Source organism: Tubulanus polymorphus, chromosome 10 (genome assembly GCF_964204645.1).
Source record: "Tubulanus polymorphus chromosome 10, tnTubPoly1.2, whole genome shotgun sequence".
NCBI lineage: Eukaryota > Metazoa > Nemertea > Palaeonemertea > Tubulaniformes > Tubulanidae > Tubulanus > Tubulanus polymorphus.
This window is the reverse complement of record NC_134034.1, coordinates 10,284,659-10,298,436: the sequence shown is the minus strand read 5'-3', so window position 1 is coordinate 10,298,436 and position 13,778 is coordinate 10,284,659. Positions and strand designations below refer to the sequence as shown.

Genomic DNA, 13,778 nt, shown 5'->3' with positions numbered 1-13,778 from the left:
TGGTCTTGGAATTCAGGGATATCCAGTTTATTTTCTAATCCGCATACATTAAGAGAACATAAAGTTAATGATTGACGGCGAGAGTTTGTCGCGTTTCCCTACGCTGGACCGTCTAGTACAACTCTCGATGCTGCAATTAGGTCACTTACTGGAGTATCACTTGTTCCAGACGCGTCCATCGTCTCCACTTCCGCACTCTGAATATTTGTTGCGTTAGCTACTGCAGGCTGTTTCGAGGCCGCCTTCAGCTCTTCGGGTGATTTCTTCGGCTGTGTACGTGGTCTAGGTGTCCGGTATGTTGCCTCCCCGACGCACTTTACTTCGTTATTAATGCATTTGAAAATTTTCCCGTCGAGAATCAGCTTATCGAAGGAGACGAAACCATCCACGGATGGATTGGTAGATTTCGATGAATTTAATTTTTCGAATAACAATTTTCTTCTATTCCGCACTTCGATCGGATAATCCGCAACGATTCGCACAGTGTTATCTTTTGCGTTAAATCGAGATTTATATACTAATTCGCGGTCAACATAATCTCTGAATTTCGCGGTCACGGAACGTGGTTTGTCTTTGCCTGGATTTCTATGGATCCGCTGGAAGACAATTTTACTCGCTCGATCACTGTTGATTCCGAAATTTTCGACTAACTGTTTCCTCACAACGTTGTCTATGTTTTCATCAGTCGACTCAACTAAACCAAGGAAAACAAGGTTGTCGCGCCGTGATCTTGCCTCCTGGTCTATTATGCGATTTTCTAGTGCTGCAATGCGGTCGTCCTTTGGTTGGGTGCGGCCACTGGTTTTAAGCTTATTTTCAAGGTCGCTAACCTTCGTGGTAAACTCAACTCGCAGTTCGTCTTTGGCTTCTTCAATCTTGAAATCCATACTAGCTTCAAAATCTTTTCTGAATTGTTCCAGGTCTTTCTTAATTGAGTTGAATTTACCATCGATTTTTCGTTCCAGATGTTTCCGCATCGACTTAATTTCTTGGAAAATGTCCTCTAAAGTAAGTTCTTTCTCCGTTTCGCTGTCGGATTCTCCTGCAGATTCGCGGCTTTCGGTATCTGTATCTGGATCAGTTTCTCCATAACTTTTAGCTGGTTGCGATTTCGATTGTGTATGAGCCGGTCTTTTTGTTGGAGGGGTACTGGATTCCGAGCCTTTGGACAGAGTTCGTTTAGTATTCCCACTGCCAGCATGTTCTGTTTGTTTATCGACTTTGTCTTTGGTATTACGATCATCATGTTTACTACGATTACGGTTACGATTGGTATTCGAACCACTGGCTAAGTGCTTTGAATTTTTCTCCATTTTACAGTTCTCAATAACCTTTCACGACCGAAAATAACTCAAGCGGAACGGTGAACAGGCTGTACTATACAGAGTGTGCTATAATAGCCTGTACTCTATATACGAAAATGTCCACACTTATGTTCTATGGAAACTTTAACTTGTCAAATTCAGTAGTTAAAAGCTTCAAACTTCGACAAAATCTCACCAGAATGCACAGTCCGATGTTACGGTTCTTCCTTATGCGGTTATTCCTAGGAAAACCAAATGTTCTTGTTCCCAAAAGGAAGTTTTTAGCTCCCGTGCCAATGACACGACTCTACAGTCCGCCATGTTGATCAACAGACAATTGGAATTCGATGAAAACTTAGTTTCAAAAAGGAGAGTGAAAATTGTCGCAACAATGAGGACCTCGAGGGACCGCCACAAAATGGCGCCTAGGAAATGGAAACTTCTTTATTGCGGTGACTTATTCTTGGAAAGTTTCTTTTCTTCTCGGCAACTCACCTTGACATGGATGTTCAGAACACTTTACTATTTCCGCCGTTGCACCAACACAAGCTTTTCCTTTTCCAGATTTACTTGGATTGCTACACGTTCTAGTGCGTAACCGAGTCCCTCCGCCGCATGTTTTCGTGCATTTGCCCCATGTACCCCAGTCGCTAAAGCCGCCATCGATGTCTATTGGAAATAGAAAACATCATGAAAATAGTAATCAACTTGCAGTTACACGTTAAGTCCTATGTCGAAACAAGATTCTGGAACACTGACTCCGCGCAGCCGATAGTCGCTTAAGCCGCCAGATGTCTATTGGAAATTCAAAAACACAAAAATAACAATCAACTATATTCTATTTGTTTCTCTCTCTCATCTGGACATCTGAATAAAGTGAACGTGACTTGCTCTCTTACGTTCAATTATTTCATTACATCTGAGCTGGAAGCCGGTATAAGAGGCCTTTTTATGAACCAGCAAAATCGAAATAGATTAGCTATTTAGATTATATAGCCGATTAGTGTCAATTAGCATAACCGGGTATGTTGGTTGATAAAAACGCCAGGTATAAATTATTCAATTATGGCCTACTCAGCAGCGACTTCTACCGAGAACACCATATCGGTTGGATTAGATAATCGGCATACTTGCTCGCCGAGCGAGTATGCTGAGTATGCTAATCGATTATGATAACCAATGTTCATAAAAATGACGGATTATGACATAATCCATGCTCATAAAAACGTTTTGCATACTCGAATATACTAATCGAGTGTTCATAAAAAGGCCTCAGTTTAGATAGATTTCTTGCGCGGACAGGTTGCCGCTAAGCGGCCACTAGTCTATGAATTAGGCCAATCAGATGCGTTGTTTCTCACTAGCAAAATCGCTATGCATCTGATTGGCTCAGTAAATATACAGACTGGTGGGCACTGAACGGCAACCTATCTACCCAAGAAACCTTGGGCAATGTAATAGACAAATGAAGGATTTAGGGCCAGGGTTTGTGTTGGCGTGGGCTTCGGCGGTAATCAAAGTCTGGCAAGCGAGGGGTAAAACATTACAGCTGCGTACAAGGGGATGTGAAAATGGTGGATTTATGCGTTTGTATGTGGAGGGTCATCCTCGCTTGCCAGGGCTTGGTTGCCGCCCGCCGAGCTCGCACTAACACAAACCACGGCGGCAAACCCTTCATTGGTTTATAGCACCGCCAAAAATATCTTCAGGGCGGGCAGGTTGCCGCTCAATGGCCGCCAGTCTATGTGTCTAGCCAAAATTTGATAAAGCAAATCTGCCGGTGAAGTACAACGCATCTGATTGGCTAGATATAATGCCCAATAAATTTTGATGGTGGCAATCAAACCCTGGTAAGCGAGGATGTTAAGGGCGCAATTCGTTATCAAAAAAGATATGAAAATTTGAAAATAAAATAAGACATCGAATATATTCAATTACAAAACGACCGTCAAAATTGTTATTGTTATTTTGAAGCGCAAGTAAGTGCGCATCCAGTCTCGTACAGTACCACTTCGATTAAGCACAGTGGTTATCGATGTATACAAACAAAAGTATCAGAATAAATTGTTTTTATCAGCAACTGTGGATTTTGGTCATTAACTTATATGGAATACTGATCGATACTCAGTATCTACCGATCATCATTGAAACGGTTTATACGGCGTCAAACAATTCGCCGATAGCGCGGCTTTTGCTGAAATACTCACCGGGACACGGCGCCTGTTGACATACTCGCGTTTTAGTCTCGAGAACTTTTCGGATACTACCGTTTATAAGGCAGGCGAGGCCACCATTTGATGCCGGCGGAGAGTTACATAGTCGCCTACGACTCATGATTCCCGCACCGCAGGGTGTGGAACATGGAGACCAGCCGCTCCAAATACCCCAGTTTCCATTAACTACAAATGAAAAAGAATATGGAGACGACGATCTCTGACACCGGACGATGATCTCTAGTGTGAGATCGAAACATCGTGTATTCTATATATTTTAGATTGTTCGAATAAATAAATTCTTGTTTTTAAATTCTTTTAATCTGTAGATAGTGGGTTTTTGTCTTATTATCCGTTCACCACGTTTGAGTGGTGGTTATCGTTTTATCGCAGTCGATATTTAGCTGTACACGGCAGAGTGTTTACTCCCGCTATTTAACCGTGCATCGTAGCTGATTGGCTCATTTATGCCGCGCATGCGCACGGAGGGGCGCGACTTCAACTTCGATCAAGAAATGAACATCGTCAAATGCTGAACAAGTGATTATTATTTTTCTTACCTGGACAAACAGTTCCAGTACAAGTCAGAGTTTGTTCAGATCCGCCGAGTTGTTCTTGTTCGGCGCAGGTTTTTCCACCGTTAGCTGGTACAGGGTTGGTACAGATGCGTTTGCGCGATTTAGTTCCCTTGCCGCAGTTATTGGAGCAAGCAGTCCACGCGCCCCAGGCACTATAATTACCGTCGACTTTAACCGCACAAAGAGATATCAATATTAACGTTTTACCGTCGAGTTCAAGTTCAAATTTATTTCTCGGGAAGCATCATTCACATTATTATAGCATCTCCTGGTCGTTAATTAACATATTTTGTTGGCATTTGAATTCACACCTGAGACAATGTTTTCAAGCCGAGAATCTAAAACGTCGTTGTGAGTTAAGATTTGACTCAGAGTTAACTCATTGAAAATGAACTGATTTTAACTGTGGAAATGGATGCTGGAACTGCAGTTGCTCAAAAAGTGGTTAAAGATAAAAGTATAACTGGCGGATAAATGATACATGATAATACATAATATTGCCTTAGAAATGTCTTCAACTCAGTTTTCGGTAATCGAACAAAGTAAATTGAATCAGAACAGGGGTCAGTTGCACAGTCACAGCTTGACTCAAGACCAGTCTAAGGCTAACTTAGTTCTATAGCCAATCTAACAACTTGAGACCTGTCTTAAGATTTAAGACCACTTTTGGACTTCAGCCACGACTGTGCGACTGGCCCCAAGGTCTGATTCCAAAAGGGTAAAGTTCAAATCAAATACGCGCGAACCGTAACATCGAGTCCTTTAAGGACACGCGTGGTGCTGTTTGCAGAAGAAGCAGTAGGAATATAAGAACATGATACACTCACTAATACACGGTGTCGTAGCGCAAGCTCTTTTCTCCACATCTCCCCCGAGGTTCAATTCAGCGCAAGTTTTCCCGCCATCAGCCACGCCTTGACAGTTGCGCGTTCGCTTCTGCAGGCCTCCGCCGCATGCCTTCGAACAAGTATCCCACGCAGCCCATTCAGTATAAACTCCGTCGACTTATGCAAAGTAACAAAAAAGTAATACAAATAAGTAACGTAATAAAGATAACCATATACACGAAATGCCGGTTGGATGGAAATGGTATTATTCAGCAGGTTAATGCAACTAACGCCGCTTACTCTATACATGCAAGAAATTAAGATATTGATATATTGTTCGTCAAAATGGCCGTCTTTCGACTAATGTTTGTCGGCCAATATGACGCGCTGTGTGACGTCAAGTGTAACCTTTCAAGAGTCGATCAATTCTTAAATATCAGCCGCCCGGTGAATCGCCCGTATCAAACATGTTTAATATTTTCGGCCGATTATTTACACCGGCGATCGGATCGCCCGCAAATTCGCTCGTCTGCCCGCACTCGGCGAAATCTGCCGAGCGATCCATTTTTATCAACCAATAGGATGCATTGTTGATATCATGTGATTCGTTAACTCTCTCTCACTAAGTGGCGGTCGCTGACCGAATTTCGGTTTGATCGCGGTTGTAGAATGGATATTCCTGACTTATAGATGAAAAATCAATGGTTTCTTCTCCTTGGACTCGCGTCAGATTGCGAACGATCGGATTATTTTTCTACTATAAATTTAAATGTTTATATTTTCAATCTTACCTTGGGCGTCTACTGGCAGATGATCGATTGCCAATGACAAAAGAATGAAAGCGAAGTGGAAAATCTTCATAATTTCTTCCTGGAGACGAAGAAAAGAATTTCTTTACTACGCAAGTTTAGTTTAGTTCCATAGATTATCGATACGATTACGGCGAAACGATAATTGCCGTTAGAATTTGAAAATAGTTAACCTTACCAGAGAGAGACGTCGACTTGGTCGTTCAGACAGCGACTGATCCGTGCTTAGAATTGTCTTAGATTTTTATACAAACAAAATCTGTTACGTCTGGACTCGAACCGTTGTTATAGGGACGAACTGGCTGAATGATTTTTAATTACATGTTAATTCAAATCGAACCAACTGTGAAGCGATTTATGTGACCCAGGGGCGTAGCACTGCGACATATTGTGTCGCACCAATAATTGAAAACCCCATTATGCTAAAAACGTCATCAAGTTGTTGAAGTTGTCAGTGGTGCAAAAGTATTTCATTCGAAGGCGTTTCCGCCCAGTGACTCCAGCGAGTTTTGTTTATGCGGTAACAGTGTCACATCTGGACCATGCACCTTATCTCACAGTATCAAAGTAACCGAATTCAGTAAACTTTTTTCATATTACTTTAGAGCGACATCTGGTTATATTTCACTGATTCTGTAGGTATTTTATACATTAAAAATTGACCAAAATAAAGGATTTGACCAAGAATATTCTGCTGAAATGCCGAGAGATGAAAACCGAGAAAATCGAGAGAGTATTGATTGTACAATAAGCTAACATCAGTTCTGCTATTTCTTTATCAATAAGTCAGTGGCCAGTGGCAGATCCGGCCTACCACTAGTGTATCGAGGGGTTATCAGGTTTACCATTCTAGTTCGTGATTTTGACAGGCTCTTGTACTAACATGAATTTTTTATTCCGGGCAAGTATTCTGGAAGTAGTATAAAAATGGTCAATTCGAATCTAAACGGAAATAGGGGATAGATGTTATGCCCCAAATATGCTTAATGATTGCATCTCAGAGCCTTGAAAATTCAAAGTTTTCTGGGGGAGTGCCCACAAATCCCCCGTTTTGTGCTATGATATAGTTGTCCTTCCAGTTCAGCAAGACGCCGCTCTGGGGTGGTGAAACATCTGGATCCCTCCCTAGACCAACGATAACCTTTGAGGCTTTATATTATCTACAGAAGAATTATTCGAATATGAGCTCTCATAGCAACCAGAACGCATCTCAGACGTTTTAATGTTCAAAATTTTCTTGGGGGGGGGGGGCAAACCCCCTTCTAGACATCGCGCCTTCGGCGCTCGTTTGGATATACTGTTATGATAGGCAATTTTTGATTTTTATAAAACATGCGTAAATCGATAGCAGTTGTATGTTCATTATACATACGTCAACTCTATTCACTGGGAATTCCTAAACGGGCATGTTTTGACCAATCGTTTTCCGATGTCTATTTACTATTGTTCACTAGGAATTCACAAATGGGCAAATTTTGGCTTAATGATTATTTGATATTTATTTGCTTTTGTTACTGGTTCAGTTTATGTCTCGGATTAATTAGAAATATTTTGGATTTAGTTTTCAAGACAATAGTAAAAATCCTAAGGGATTAGTCAAGTGTCAACGTCTACATGTTTGGAAAACGAGACAACTCCGGGCTTGTTTCTTAACCAGGTTGCTAAGAACATTTATTCTCGGGGGCCTGGTGGGCGAATCAGGTCCCGAGGTTGGTCGTTGGCCCTCCCCAAATGTGGTGGTGTTGGTCACGAGAATAGTTCCTTGGAAACCAAATTTTGAATGTATGAAAATAAGAGACATAGTTGAACTGGTCGGAGAGTGTCCGGGAGAGCAACTGGGGTAGCTCCGGGAGTCCAACGGGCGTAGCTCCGGGAGAACAACGGGGAAGACCACACTCCGCAAGACCAAGCCGTCGCAAGGCCGACCTACGCCCGGCTTTAGTCAGCTCGGGCGGCTCGGATTTGCCCGGATGGAATGCGGTAGAAATGTCGCGGAGAAAATGGTGTTCAAGGAAAAAATTTCCCCCGAAAAATCAATTTTCAACCCATTTGTAAAGTAGCAAAAAATATCCCAAAATGTTAGATTTGGTTGGTTAGGGGTCCCACACCTGCCGGGAGCAAAAAAGGGGGTTCGATTTTGTAATCGGATATCGAAATACAGATATAGGAGATTACAGTCAGTGTACAGAATTTTCTGACATAATTGGTAAATTCGGTTCCGGTTCATTCAAACAATCTTCCATCCAGTCTGAATCAGCAAGTACTTGTATAATTCACTATAGCTTGTGCTATAGATATATTACATTTCAATTGTGCCTCTTTTGTTTTCTGTAAAGCGCCTTCGAGCCTTTTGGAATACGGCGCTGTACATGTGATACATGATGATAAAAATGAAAATGTCAAATGTTAATGAAACGTCAACAACGACGGATATTTCTGCTAGATAATAAATGATTAATGGCCGGCCAATTGTGACGTGCGCAATTTGATAGACGCCCGCGACTTAATACCTTACAATCTCGTAATCCCTCTAGGTTCATACGAAGAAATCAAAGTACGAATGACCAGCCTTGACCGCGTCTTGTCTGCAGGAATTGAAGCGGAAAAAGAACGATTTTCGTTTGCTCTTCATATTTGGTGACCCCTACTAACCCACCACACCTGCCGGGAGCGAAACGGCTTTAATCTGTTTAAGGCAGTAACTGGACGAGTTCGCATTATTATTCCGCAGACCAAATTCTATTTAATCTTTTCCTCTCCGCACATCCTCCCCCGACAGGGTTTCGAACCTGATCGTATGGTGGCTGATAATAAGGGACATGCGTGAAAAAACACGAATATGCAAATCTGGGCGACATTGCGACAAAACGACAAAACTAAAATAACGCGACAAAACCATAATTTTGGTTTTGTCGCCCGCGACATTTCTTTATTTCTGTTTTGCCTGATCGAGGCTGGTCACGGTTTTTTATCCCCGGTTTTCCTATGTATATTTCAAGAGTTCAATAAAGTTCTATTGTATATATTGTGTTGTATTGCATTTCAATTTTCAATTTCAATTTCAATTTATTTCTCATAAGAAAGCATGTTGTATAGTTCTTCCGTAAAATTTGCCTCATCGATTATACAACGAGCGATCTGATTGGCGCCGCAAGTTATCGCGCGGTAAACCCGCGCATCCGGTCCAGTGTGCCGTGCTGAGTGTTGCGATGCCATCAGGTTCGAATCCCTGCCGAATGACGGTGTCTCCGCATCGAATATCACGCGCTATAAGAATAAACCGGTTATGCGCGTCACAAAAAGGTCGCGCGGTAAAGCTCGAGTCGGCCTTGTTTCAATGTATAGTATTAATGTACTAAAAACCGAGCGCGCATATTATGCGCGCTATAGCCAGGCTGACACCACGATGTATACTCACTCTGAATAGATAGACACTCACTAATGCTCTTCGCTATGTACGTAGATATATACGTGTAAAAAAAACAACGCGCGGTGATGTTCGAAGCTTAACGCCCATTCGTGCGAGAGATGGAGCGAGAATCTTTATCGTCGGTATCTTTAGATTGGTACGTATCTACTCAGTAGTTTAAAGCTTATGTAAATCGGTATTTTGGGAGCTCGTCTAATGCGATATAATATGTTCCGAACGCGTTGCCGGCCCACACCCAGCACTGCTACTCAGAAAAGATGGGATCGCTTTTTTGAATCCATTCCCCAATGATTGACGTCAAAGGTCGATGCCTTTTGAGTCGCTGATGATTCTTCCCGGACCAGACCAAATCTAACGTTCAACGCCTATATAAATCACTCATTTTCGTCAATATGCCTTTATAACGATACCGTGGCAAGCGAGGTTCGCTTCCTAAACCCTATATCGGATTAGATTATTCTGTTTCGGCCTAATCTGGCACGGGCTAAATTTGGCCCGGCTCCAAAATGCCCACGTAAACCAGGGAAGTGTGATGACCTCATCACACTTCCCTGCGTAAACGCAGCTGATGTATATATATATACTGGATTTGAGGGGTTCCATAATCCGTTGACGTGACCTTGGATCGAACTTTGTTTAGGTATACGCTTCGCAAGATAATAGACTTAAATAGCACTTTAAGTCCCCTTATCAGTCCAAGGAATCGTCATTATAAACGGCCCTATTATTCGTTAGTTTCCAAGTGTCAACGCGGCATGTACGTATAAGTTGTCAAAAAAAGGTCAGGGCACCAGAAAACCAGCAGTTCCTGTTATATCCCGCAGAGTTCTGGTACCCTGAATATAAATATAACAAATAGTTATATATACAGTTTAACCATGTTTCCAGCGAACTTCAGGGCATCAGAAAATCTGTTAACAAATAATTCTATATACAGTTAAACCTTGTTTCTGCGAACTTCAGGGCATCGGAAAATCTGTCTGTTAACAAATAGTTCTATATACAGTTAAACCTTGTTTCTGCGAACTTCAGGGCATCGGAAAATCTGTCTGTTAACAAATAGTTCTATATACAGTTAAACCTTGTTTCTGCGAACTTCAGGGCATCGGAAAGTCTGTCTGTTAACAAATAGTTCTATATACAGTTAAACCTTGTTTCTGCGAATTTCAGGGCATCGGAAAATCTGTCTGTTAACAAATAGTTCTATATACAGTTAAACCTTGTTTCTGCGAACTTCAGGGCATCGGAAAATCTGTCTGTTAACAAATAGTTCTATATACAGTTAAACCTTGTTTCTGCGAACTTCAGGGCATCGGAAAGTCTGTCTGTTAACAAATAGTTCTATATACAGTTAAACCTTGTTTCTGCGAATTTCAGGGCATCGGAAAATCTGTCTGTTAACAAATAGTTCTATATACAGTTAAACCTTGTTTCTGCGAACTTCAGGGCATCGGAAAGTCTGTCTGTTAACAAATAGTTCTATATACAGTTAAACCTTGTTTCTGCGAACTTCAGGGCATCGGAAAGTCTGTCTGTTAACAAATAGTTCTATATACAGTTAAACCTTGTTTCTGCGAATTTCAGGGCATCGGAAAATCTGTCTGTTAACAAATAGTTCTATATACAGTTAAACCTTGTTTCTGCGAACTTCAGGGCATCGGAAAATCTGTCTGTTAACAAATAGTTCTATATACAGTTAAACCTTGTTTCTGCGAATTTCAGGGCATCGGAAAATCTGTCTGTTAACAAATAGTTCTATATACAGTTAAACCTTGTTTCTGCGAACTTCAGGGCATCGGAAAATCTGTCTGTTAACAAATAGTTCTATATACAGTTAAACCTTGTTTCTGCGAACTTCAGGGCATCGGAAAGTCTGTCTGTTAACAAATAGTTCTATATACAGTTAAACCTTGTTTCTGCGAACTTCAGGGCATCGGAAAATCTGTCTGTTAACAAATAGTTCTATATACAGTTAAACCTTGTTTCTGCGAATTTCAGGGCATCGGAAAGTCTGTCTGTTAACAAATAGTTCTATATACAGTTAAACCTTGTTTCTGCGAATTTCAGGGCATCGGAAAATCTGTCTGTTAACAAATAGTTCTATATACAGTTAAACCTTGTTTCAGCGAACTTCAGGGCATCGGAAAATCTGTCTGTTAACAAATAGTTCTATATACAGTTAAACCTTGTTTCTGCGAATTTCAGGGCATCGGAAAATCTGTCTGTTAACAAATAGTTCTATATACAGTTAAACCTTGTTTCAGCGAACTTCAGGGCATCGCAAAATCTGTTCGTTACAACTGATAGTTCTATATACGTGCCCTGCGTTTAACCGTTGATTTAAAATGGATAATTTCAGGACATTTCCCTATCAGGAATGGTTCGTGGTGACTACGGTGTTCGTATTAACCTGCTGTTACTTCGTTCATCGCGTCAGATTTCCGACGAACGTTTCCGATGACACCCGAACACCGCCGAAGACGATTTCGTTGCTTTTTGCCGGTGACATCATGGCGCACAGGGACATAACGCGCACGGCCTACGACGAAGAAACTCAAACTTACGATTACAACCCAATATTCAGGTAGCCTTTCGAATTCAAATCAAACGGACGTAACTGAAAGTTTCGGTTACATCAGTTAGATTCAAATTCAAATTTAAATTCGCCTTTCTTCTGTTAGAATTGAACTTCAGAAGATCCAAAGATTTACTAATCTTGTTTATCTTTATCTAAAGGTTTATAAAGTCAAGATTATCAGGCGTGGATTTTGCGATCGGCAATCTTGAATGTTCAGTCGGTTCTTCTCCGGATGCGGACTGGGCGAACGGCCATTTTACGATAGTCGTACCACCTGCGTTCGTCGAAGCTTTACGTAACGCCGGATTTGACGTTCTGGTTACGGCCAACAATCACGCAAACGATATCGGAAAAGCGGGTATCGTCAAAACGAGCGAAACTCTAGACGAATTCGGCATCAGACACACGGGAGCGTTCGTCGACGGTGACGCGCGTCGGAGACTCTCACCGTTAATACTCGAGAAGGACGGGTTCCGTATCGCGCTGCTGGCGTTCACCAGACACACGCCGTCAGAACGCGATATGGAACCGCCGACCGAAATGAACTATCTCGAAGAAACGACTATTCGTCGCGAGGTGGAACGCGCTAAAAACATGAACGTCGACCAGATCATCGCCTTCGTGCATTGGGGTAAAGAATTCCAAGAACACCCCGATTACTATCGGCAAAAATTGTGGTTTAAATTCTTCAAAGAACTCGGCGTGAATATAGTGATCGGGTCTCACCCTCACGTGCTACAACCGATGGTTTGGGATAAAAAGGACGACTCCTTGGTCGTGTATTCATTGGGTAATTTCTTAGCCGATATGAAATATTTCAAAATTCTAGCCCTCAGGGGATCGGCCATTTTGAATCTGGTTTTGGAAAAGCGCGCAGACGGCAAAGTATCGATTAAAACGGCCTACTACGAGTTGATGTTCATTCAAAAACGCGAAATCGACTACGTGGCCCAGTCGTTCGCCATTTTACCGATCGCCGAGTTCGAACGTAACTTCGAATATTTCAGCGATATCGCAAATAAGAACGAATCAATGACTCGTTCGGCGACGGATATGAGACGATTGATGGCCGTCGAAACGGTCGGTATACGCGAGCGCGGGGCTGAAAATATCGATCCGCAAAAACTCGAGTTAGATTCGAAGTATATGCGCATGGAATCCAAGGCGCCCCCTGTCAGGATATGCCCTTCACTAGAATCGATGAAGCGGGACTTCTAGAATTTCCAACCCCGGAGATTGCGATGAGTGTTCCTCACTGCGATCGGCCATCACTGAGATCCACGTCCCCGGGAACCCTCAATTCGATCGGATGAATATAGCGATAGTAGAGCGTTCCTCATCGCGCAGAGCGACCATCACTGAGATGCACGTCCCCGGGAACCCTCAATTCGGTCGTGTGCTGTGAAGTGGTCCGAATGGCCCGAATCAGCCACCATACAATCGTTCGTCACCGCGCAGAGCGACCATAAGTGAGATCAAAGATTGAAGAGACGAATAAGACATTTTACTCTATTCAAGTTTTTACAAGATTTACATAAATTTATTGTTTTACATTTATGAAAATGGTTTTTCTCAAAATTGTCAGAGATCTCTGTACCAGGTATATAATAGACCTACCTCAGAAATGAATACAACTTTACTGCATGTACAAACGAGATTTTTGTCTTATTTTTATTTTCTTTTATTATCCATTGCTTACATGAAAATAGCAGCACAACCAGATCGGATAGTAATTTATTAGTTAATAATATAGTTCATTGAAGTACGAGCGTTCGCTGCTAATGTATCGTAGCTTCATCCAGGCGCGTGAGAGATGAAGCTATGCATGAGTAGGGAGTCAAATATAAACTAGTTAACCTATGAAATACCAAAAATCCAAGAGCTACACGTAATTGGTGCATGAACACGAGCTCTGTAGAAACAGAAGTCCTTAAGGGGTTTCGGGACCAAGAAAAATTTGAAAAAAAACTGTTCATTTTCTGAGCATCTGTATCAAATCGAAAATACATCTCAGTTTATTTATGCCTAGTACAAGAAAA

At 41.9% G+C, this 13,778-nt stretch overlaps 2 protein-coding genes across 2 annotated transcripts; one reads left to right on the top strand and one right to left on the bottom strand.

The window, feature by feature from the left end:
* Window positions 1-3,458: 3,458 nt before the first annotated feature.
* On the bottom strand, window positions 3,459-5,487 carry LOC141911591 (thrombospondin-2-like). The gene is made up of 4 exons (XM_074802577.1): window positions 5,419-5,487; window positions 4,923-5,052; window positions 4,078-4,263; window positions 3,459-3,703 (listed from the first exon to the last, which is right to left on the bottom strand). The coding sequence occupies exons 1-4, from the start codon at window positions 5,485-5,487 to the stop codon at window positions 3,459-3,461; spliced, it is 630 nt and encodes a 209-aa protein (XP_074658678.1).
* Window positions 5,488-9,148: 3,661 nt separating this feature from the next.
* On the top strand, window positions 9,149-13,377 carry LOC141912062 (PGA biosynthesis protein CapA-like). The gene is made up of 3 exons (XM_074803242.1): window positions 9,149-9,297; window positions 11,521-11,745; window positions 11,898-13,377. Exons 1-3 carry the CDS (start codon window positions 9,260-9,262, stop codon window positions 12,955-12,957), a joined length of 1,323 nt encoding a protein of 440 aa, XP_074659343.1. The 5' UTR covers window positions 9,149-9,259; the 3' UTR covers window positions 12,958-13,377.
* The last annotated feature ends 401 nt before the right edge of the window (window positions 13,378-13,778 follow it).